The sequence below is a fragment of the Triticum dicoccoides genome, chromosome 1B (genome assembly GCF_002162155.2).
Source record: "Triticum dicoccoides isolate Atlit2015 ecotype Zavitan chromosome 1B, WEW_v2.0, whole genome shotgun sequence".
Classification (NCBI taxonomy): Eukaryota; Viridiplantae; Streptophyta; class Magnoliopsida; order Poales; family Poaceae; genus Triticum; species Triticum dicoccoides.
Genome location: NC_041381.1, coordinates 648,670,671 through 648,679,723, shown reverse-complemented (window position 1 = coordinate 648,679,723; position 9,053 = coordinate 648,670,671). Strand labels below are relative to the sequence as shown.

Below are 9,053 nucleotides of genomic sequence, written 5' to 3'. Positions count from 1 at the left end.
CTCTAACCCTCACAGCCCGACCCTTCCATTTACAACATTGAGTTATGCTAGCCCAAAAACAAGCATAGCAAAATTAATCCGAGCCTTGCTACAACCCCCTCCCTCCACCTCACTAAACGTTTAAAGGGTAATATGGACTTTTGGCAAATCATACCCACTTTAGTACGTATCGGGGTTGGCCCGCCGGTCCACATACTTCATCGTTGTTTGGCTCCATACCCATCGCACGCGACCCCTATCTCCGTCCCTGATCCGTAACCCTAACGATCTGCCGCCACCGCCAGGGTCATTTCCAGTCGCCGTTGTCACACGACGCCTTCAACGCCTCCCTCGTCGCACACATCGCCATTGTCGCCGTCCTCCTCGGCGCCAGCATGCCATCATCGGCGCACCTCTCCCCGCACGCGTGATCGCCCCTGGTGGTAGGTGCCACCGGGCACTTCCGCCTCTCCCAAGCCATCAACCAAGTCGAGGACAATGTTGACGCCCGGCCCGCATTTCGACAGCAGATTTGCGGATTTGCACTTTATTTCATCGCCTTTGTCCTTCGAAGATTCTCCAAAGTTGCTAGAGATGGATTATCCGTCAAATGCACGAGCTATCTATTTGGCTGGGATTGGTCAGAGGCTGGGGAGAGACTTGGGTATACTGAGTTGAGCATCGTAGGTGCGGTATTTTGATTGTTGTTTGATTTTGTTCTGCTAGCATTTAGATTGTTGTTTGATTTTGCCTGCTAGCATTTTTATGGTTGATTTGATTTTGTTCTAGTAGCATTTTTGCAAGTTGCATTGGCAGTAAGAACACCTTTGCTAAAATGGAAGAGAATATGAATGAAGTTGTCCAAGTTGTTGCTATCCTAGACACAACGGAAGTTACATAATAATATAAGTTAAAGGTCATACAATTGCAGTTTAGGGGTATTATATATACTAAGAAGACTAGGCCCGTAAGGGTTTCATTTTTCTGGTTTTTTTTGAATTTTTCTACGGTGTCTTGGTAAATTGACGCGTGTTATCCTGAGTTGTCACATCGATGTGAAGCTGTGTTTGACCACGTTACCATTTTGCACATTCTATTTTGATGTGGCGAACGCTGCTTTCGTGGGCTTCGATCGTGTGACACGTACGAGGTACGATCGCCACGTTTCAGATTTTTTTACATCTGTCGGTTCAGCCGGTGGTTCCAGATATTTCCTGGTCTACCCTTCCATTGATCCTCTCGAAGGATCTGGTCAAATCCCATGCGACTGTTTCACCGCCCTTCACTGCCTCCGAGACGTGGGCATCTCAAAGACCTCGGTCGCCGTCCATATCAGCCCCCTACCCCTGCCTTGCTTCATCCTCGTGTTCTCTTCCCGACGCGCCCTTCCCCCGTCTTCTCTTCGCCGGGGTTATCAACGACGGCTTTCGGGGACGCACGCGGAAGCCGCGGCGGATCGAGAAGGAGCTCGCCCCCATGCGGACGGCGGGGCGCCGACGGCCTGATGATGGGCAGGCCGAGCGTGAACGCGTCCGGTGGCCGGCTGTGGGGGTTGTGACTGCACTCGTGCTATCTCTCATGTTCTTTTGCTCCCTTGCCACAGCGATGTTGCCGCTCCGTTGCGGTCGCGGTCGCGGCGGTGCCCGCCGTTTTCCCCGACCTTCGCATGGTTGTGACGTTTTACCGTGACCCGTCTACACTGGGCCACCGGCCTGTGCTACGCTGCTTGCTACTCACATAGCCTTGCAGCTGCAGAGCTGGGTTGCTTCCCCGTCTTGCTCCTGTATTCTAGACTTGAGGGCGTTCGTAATTTATTTTCTTATCAATTTATCTTTTAATTTGTTGAACTGAAGTCTTAAAATTTTGCACCTGAAAACACTTTATGAACAGTTCAGCAAAAGCATTCTAATTGATGAAAATGAAAACCGCTTTACTGTCTCTAAAAGAGATCTTGATCTGGGCTGAAAAGAAATCAATTTAGAGTTATTTATTTGTAGGTAAGTATACTGATGCATGGTGCTATGATGATAGGATAAAAATAAATAACTTTTCTATTTCTATGCTCGAGCCCTATTTCAATTTCAGGTGTCCAACCATTAATTTCTATGCTCGAGCCCTATTTCAATTTCTATTTCTATTTCTATGCTCGAGCCCTATTTCTATGCTCGAGACGTACCTAATTTCAGGACTACATGTCAGTTATTCAGGTAATATAACTATCTAAAGGGAGAGGGGCTTGGCTGCTGGCCTCCCATCAGGTTATGGCACTCCGCCATATCCATCTTATTTTGCCGCTGATTAACATTTTAAAGTTGCATCCCACTGCAATGTGTTCATTTCTACAAAAGTTTGTGGCAGGAGCATCAAAGGGGACAAGATCACCTCACAGTGCCCTGTAACACGAAGATCCCAACGTATAGGAGGGCCTATCCAACCAGGAGGAGGTGGCTGCAGAATCAGCACCGGCGACAATCATGGTGAATGTGATGTGCTTGGCGTCCCCGGCAAAGTGGAGGGCCGCTGCCGTGGTGCTAGACTTGGAGCATGCATGTGTCGGTTAAAATGTGGCAGCAACCTGGTTATCTTACACGATATTTGAAACTGTTTTCCATGACCCAACATTTTTGGTGAGTTCAGTTTTACTAATTTATTATATGTAACTTCTCTGTTCTTATCAAGTTGGAGTTGAGGAAGTAAGCTTCTGGGACAGGGTACCATGCACGAATGCCCAAACTGTCAGTACTTATCTTGCAACATCATGTTAATTAATCTCATTGAGCTTTAATATTCCTTTTATCATATGTATTATCTTGGTGCAAGCAGGCGCAAAATGACTAATGCAAGGCAACCGTGACATGATTTGCGCTGTAAGATTGATGGACCAGCTATTTTGAGCAAACGTCGGAGAAAGGCATCCAAATTCATGGATACTTAGTCCTTCGACCAATGTTCCAAATGATCATGTCAGTTTGCGGGTTTCAAAAGAGGAAGACCATGAAAATTGGCATTACTTGTGCTGCTTCTTTTTCTGAATTATCCGCATCACAATCACTTGAGTGTACTGTTTTAGCAGTTTTCAAACCATCCATTATTGACACCTACAGGAATCAATATTGATGTTTTTTTATTTTAAAAGTGAATTTTACAATAAATGAACAAAGGAGCAAGGGACCATATAGGCTGGCTTCCACGGTTCTATTAGGAGCACTGCATTGTTACTTCTGGTTGTCTAGACTAATTGATGCAAGTTTGCATCGACATAGTATATTACCACCCAAGTTTTGGTTGTGTATTGTAGTTTATTTGTTGGCACAAGTACACACGCTGAATTTCATGATGCATACTTGCAATCTTGCTCGGTTGTTGCGAGGAACTTTCGTCTATTTATGTTTTCACTATAGATTTAGAATTTTCATCTACATCCTATTCTTTCTAATGGAAGGTGGATTTTCATTACATTTTTCCGTTTGTGGTTTAGGTAGGACAGGGTGAGCTGAAAATAGTTTCACAAGTACACTATATGTGCCTTTACATTTTTTTTCCATTCTACTAAAGGTATGTGGTTTTTTAAGCGTCTCAAATTTCAGTTTGGTTTGATTTAATGATTTATCACTGTCTGAAACACTAGAGTTGTACTACTTGCAGGGGAATTCCAGACAGAGTTCATCCATTCAGTAAAGGCATATGTTCAAACATCTGTGGCTTCAGATTCACTTGAAACTCTATCATGTGAGTGTTGACACTCCCGAATAATGTTCATTCTAGCTATGATTGTTTATGTCAGTATACAGTTTGCTCTCACCTTTTCCCCAAAGTGCATGGGTAAGGCAGGCGGCCGCTGCAGCTCGAGCCATGGCCATGGCCGGTGCATGACAGTAATAATCAAATGGTTTGTTGCCTACCTTACGCCGAGGAGGGGTTGCTTCTGTCGTCCTCACTGTCCGTGTCCAGCACCTCGCCCTTGCTCCCTCCATGGACAATGTTGCGTCCTGCCCCGACACGCCCAAATCTGAAGAGAAGAGGAGGAACAAACAGGGCGTCAGTCAGTCAGCCTCTTCGATTCACACATGGGACTCGGCGGAAATGCCAGCGCCGAGGAGGGATTCATCACCTAATTGGCGTTTCGAGCCGTCGGTGCCCACCGGCGAGGCAATCTGGTTCTCGGAGGGGCCGACTGCGCACGCACACATTGGGATTGGTCAGGGGCGTGGGCGAGAAGGGGAGGTAGGAGGAGGTGAATGCAGATGCACGTAGGGAGAGGTGCTTACTGAGCGGGGCGATGTGGATGGCGTCGAACTTGGTGTTGGAGAAGTAGGCGCCGGTGACGAGGAGGAAGCCGGCGACGAGGCCGATGCCGAAGTTGCACAGCTCGACGGTGCGGCTAAAGGCCTCGAGTGGCGGTGCCGTGGTGGTGCGCATAGCCCGCCTTGGCACCACTGCCATCCATGGCCGGCCGACCTCTCTCCCCCTTCCTCTGCCTCTGCTCCTCTCTCCCCCTTCCTCTGCTCTGTTTGACTGTTGGCGAGACACGTGTCGAGGGTGAGCGGAGCAGGTGCGCCACATGTATGTAGCTAGCTGAGTGAGAGAGTACGTGTCCTCACATGCTTATTACATCGCCGAAGCATGAATCAGCGGCATTGTAGTAGACAATGTAAATCACACGTTACCCTTCTCTGTATGAACCACTATATTGCAACTCAATTCTACTACCAAACCTTAAAAAAAAGATGGTGCGGCGTACGGCCAGGCATTACACGTTGTCCACCATCTATGCAATCTTCCCAATATCATCGATGACTACAACTACAATGCTATGAAGACTATAAGAGCTATTTGGCCGTCCAAGAATGGAGAAAGACCAAGAAAAAAGAGTTATTATAAATACAAAAACAACAAAAAGCAAGCCTTCAACGAGACAAATGAAGACGAATAAGGATATTCAAGAAAATTTGCCTCCAATTTCAAGATATCTTGCCAATCCACCGAGAGCCGAGATGTGCATCCACAAACTTAAAACCACCCATCTAGCCGGATGATCAACATTTCAGGTCTAAGAAAAGAACAAAAACTCTAACTAGACGAACCATTTTTTGTATGCACTACTGCATCACGATCTCTCTCCTATGTACCACAAATGTACTAATCTTTGCCAAAAAAAATGTCTTGGGACCACTTACAAAATATTAAAAAAATAAATAAATAGCTAATTAGTCCATGTGGCGCGGCGTGCCGCCGCGCACTACCCGCTAGTTTTTCATCAGAGAACTTAGAACATAATTCACACAAAAGAAATGGATTGCTTATTTTCATGGCTTATTTCCACTGCAGCTTATCTGAGACTTATTTTCACCGCAGCTTATGCATAATTAAGCCACAGTTCAAAAGATGGCCCTAGTCTGCTTTGCAAGTAGTGTTCGCCGGAGAATGCACAGCGAGACGGCGTATCAGGCTTGTGCGAGCAAACTTGTGGTAAGCCCCGCCGTTGCTCCCAGTTGTACGAGAAGAAGATAAACGAAATTGCAAAACAATCATAGGGCATAAAAGTCATTCCGTGTCCAGTTGCTGAAGTAAAACAGTTAAGAATTCACAAAAAAGTGACTTAGGGCAAATGATCGAAATAATAAAGAAAAATGGGGCAAATGATATAATCCTAACTAAAGAGGGGCAAATCATCAAGTCCCAAATAAAGCGTGGCAAATTATCCAATCCCCCAATAACATATCTAGCGCCACCGTAGTTTAAGATGCCAGGCTCCTCCCAATCCTCCACCATGTACAAGTGTTAAGATTGCCAACTAAGCAATAAATCTGATGTGGCATATTAAGGCTCTGTTTGTTTTGGCTTTTGCTTCTACTTTTGCAGCTTTATCACTTTGATCAAAAGTCATAATAGGTGTTTTTAGAGCTTTTATTGCTTTTGTAGCTAAATATTGTTATATTGATTCATCAAAAGCCATAAAAACTCCCAAACCTATTTGGGAGTTTTTATGGCTTTTTAGCCAAAGCAGAAGGAAAAATCCGAACAAACAACGCCTAATTAAGAAGAGGGAGAGTGTAGTATAATGACCTCATGAAGAAATGATGCTAAGCGCGTGTACGTAGATGGAAACCCAAATACTATGAGTCTACATATAATTAAATTTAGGGAGCTTAACAATCAAAACTAAGCATCTATGCATTGGAAGAGGTCTCATCATGCATAATCCGCACACATCATTATTACAACATTTATTCAGAATTTCAGGTACAGATACATCGGCCCGGGGTAGCTAAACACGGCAACCAAACACTCCCACATCAACACATGCAGCGTGCAGAGAGATGCCACTGGCTGGGCTCTCTCGTCTCGATCATAGACGTCGATTTAGCAGGATGGCACGGGCACCTTGCAGGCGGCCAGGACCTTCTTGCCGTTGGGGGAGTTGACGTACTGCTTCAGGTTGGGGTCGCGAGCGTACTGGCACATGCACGGGCTTTTAGGTGTTCGGGCCGGGCTCGGGCCCAAAAAACAGGCCCGTTGGTCGGGCCGGGCCGGGCCCGGGCCTGGGTTTTTCGCGTCGGGCTTGGCTAGGCCCGGCCCAAAGCCCGGCCCGGCCCGAGGTATGGCCAGGTATACTAATGAGTATCTTTCCATAGAGCTAATGGAATCATGAACACATTTTTCCAATTGCAGACACTTCTTTCTAGAAGCTCTGTTAACTATCCAACCCAATCCATTTGTGGGCTCTTTGTGGGCGACGCTATTGTGGTCTTTGTGCACCATAGGACTTCGTGCCTGAACCTCTAGCAATGAGTAGTAAGATAGCACCAACTACCGAATCTCGTGAAACCGTCACCATCTTTGCAATCTCTATCCCTAACTTGTACTTTTCTCAAGTTTGTCTTTCACATTCTTCTTTGTTATGCACTTGCAGGTATAGGTCTTGCGAAGGATATAACTGGGAAAAGGCCAAGACTTGCCCATTAAAATTCATAGTAGAATTTCTGCATAGGACTATTCAAGCACCCACCCACCACTAGTAGAAAAAGCCCCATTCGTACCAGTTCGTGAGGGCCTTTAGTCCCGGTTCTGGAACTGGGACTAAAGGGTCGTCACTAAAGGCACCCCCTTTAGTCCCGGTTCTTATATGAACCGGGACTAAAGCCCCTCCACGTGGCCGCTGTCTGGAGCTCCACCGGGACTAAAGGTATTTTTACGATTTTTTTGAATTTTTTTAAAAAAAATTCAGGATTTTCAAAATTTTGAATTATTTTACAAATTAATCTCTAATCACCCCTCATCCCCTCGTCACTGCTCAATTTAACCTCTAATCTCTAATCACCCCTCATCATTCCAAATCATCGAACATCCCGGCCGGTCACCCATCCTCTCACAGCCTGACGCTTAACCTCCGGGTTCTATTCCTCCTCGTTTTCAAGTCTGCACTTGTTGTTTTCCTGACAATAGTAAGATGTTAATCCTATTAACCCTCGGGAGTTTAGCTTGAGCATGAAGTCACACATTTCACTGTTTGAGTTTCAAACTATTATTCTAAAAAACAATAATTATTTAGTAACACTAATATTTCTTGAATAATAAGTTTGACCATAGGTTGACTTTAGTTTGACCACACTTTGACCAGATTTGACCAGATTTGACCAAAATTCAAAAAAAATTGAAATAATTATTTAGTAACACTAATATTCTTGAATAATTATGTAGTAACACTAATACTTCTTGAATAATAAGTTTGACCACAGTTTGACCAGATTTAACAAAAATTAAAAAAAAGAAATTTGAGCATAACTTTTTTTCCTTTTAGAATTTGAGGATTCTAAAAAATTGCAAACAGGTCGTAGATGATTTTAAGCATAACTTTTTTGAGCACAACTTTTTTCCTTTTAGAATTTGAGTATAAGTTTTTTAATTTTCCTAACTGGTAGATGTAGTAACATAAATATATCTCGAAGGATTTTAATTTTTGAAATTTTCATCATTTTCTTTTGCGTTTTACAAAACTGACAAGGCGATCCACGCAGGGGGGGGAGGTAGAGTTTGAAAATGGGCCCTTTAGTCCCGGTTTGAGGCACGAACCGGGACTAAAGGGCATCGCACACTTTAGTCCCGGTTTGTGTCTCAAACCGAGACTAAAGGGCTAACCTTTAGTCCCGGTTTGAGAAACAAACCGGGACTAAAGGGCACACCACCCTTTAGTCCCGGTTCGTGTCTCAAACCGGGACTAAAGGGCTCATTTGAACCGGGACTAATGACTTTAGTCCCGGTTTGAGACACGAACCGGGACTAATGCCCCCATGGGTCCCGGTTCGTGACTGAACCGGGACTAATGGGCTGGCCCGAATGTATACCTTGTTTTCTACTAGTGCACCCCAATCCATGGGACACGATCCTACAAGACAAATAAAAAAGACAATTCTTCTGCATGATACTGAAAAACATGTTGCCTTTTGATGAGATTGTTTCTACTAGTTTATACTCCCTCCATCGGACGGGGACATTTGGCTCTCGGGTGTGATTACACCTGAATTAAAAAATAGTAATTTGTAAGAAAGTCAAAAAAATCTGAAACTTTTTGTGAACAAAGTAGATTTATTGTTGCACTCGTATAAAATCTTTTGCGAAGAAATGACTTTCATGTTCTTGTGAACGAAAAAAACAAATTTGTCACTATATACGAGGTACTGTTCATGCTATTGTCAGAGAATATTTGTCATTTTTGCCGGAATTTTGTCAGTGAATATTTCGTTACAGAATATATTTTTACAACAGAAACGACAACTCAAGTTTGGTGGGAAAAAGTTTTGACTTTTCCTGAATCTTTTAAAAATAAAATATGCACCGGTTTTCTTATTAATAGTAAATAATAATTCTATAATTTCGAAACTGGTAAAAGGCCCGTGGAAATTGTAAAAATAGGAAGGACGCCATAAATGACAGCGTCCAGGGTGGACTCTGTTGCTAACAGCGTCCAGGCCTGGACGCTAGTATGAATGGCGTCCAGTCATGTCGTTTCATTGGTGCTTTGATTAGGCTTAATCGAGTCGTTTCCCACTTATAGATAGAGGTTTCATGACTTA

General features: G+C 44.3%; 1 protein-coding gene across 3 annotated transcripts; it reads right to left on the bottom strand.

Moving 5' to 3' along the window:
* Window positions 1–3,714: 3,714 nt before the first annotated feature.
* On the bottom strand, window positions 3,715–4,696 carry LOC119349371. 3 transcript variants are annotated; one of them, XM_037617393.1, is made up of 3 exons: window positions 4,248–4,696; window positions 4,091–4,153; window positions 3,715–3,988 (listed from the first exon to the last, which is right to left on the bottom strand). In XM_037617393.1, exons 1-3 carry the CDS (start codon window positions 4,540–4,542, stop codon window positions 3,741–3,743), a joined length of 606 nt encoding a protein of 201 aa, XP_037473290.1. In that variant the 5' UTR covers window positions 4,543–4,696; the 3' UTR covers window positions 3,715–3,740. The 3 variants fall into 3 exon arrangements, with proteins under 3 accessions (XP_037473290.1, XP_037473292.1, XP_037473291.1); XM_037617395.1 differs by having other exon boundaries at window positions 3,754–3,988; window positions 4,091–4,133; XM_037617394.1 differs by having other exon boundaries at window positions 3,754–3,988; window positions 4,091–4,525.
* Window positions 4,697–9,053: the final 4,357 nt, after the last annotated feature.

What these genes read in the sequence shown, in the direction of transcription:
- LOC119349371 (XM_037617393.1), bottom strand. Translation starts at nt 4,542, where the DNA reads ATGTGGCGCACCTGCTCCGCTCACCCTCGACACGTGTCTCGCCAACAG. An exon ending in CATCCACATCGCCCCGCTCA is followed by an intron (nt 4,154 to 4,247) that starts GTAAGCACCTCT and finishes GTGCGTGCGCAG; the next exon opens with TCGGCCCCTCCGAGAACCAG. An exon ending in CGGCTCGAAACGCCAATTAG is followed by an intron (nt 3,989 to 4,090) that starts GTGATGAATCCC and finishes TCTTCTCTTCAG; the next exon opens with ATTTGGGCGTGTCGGGGCAG.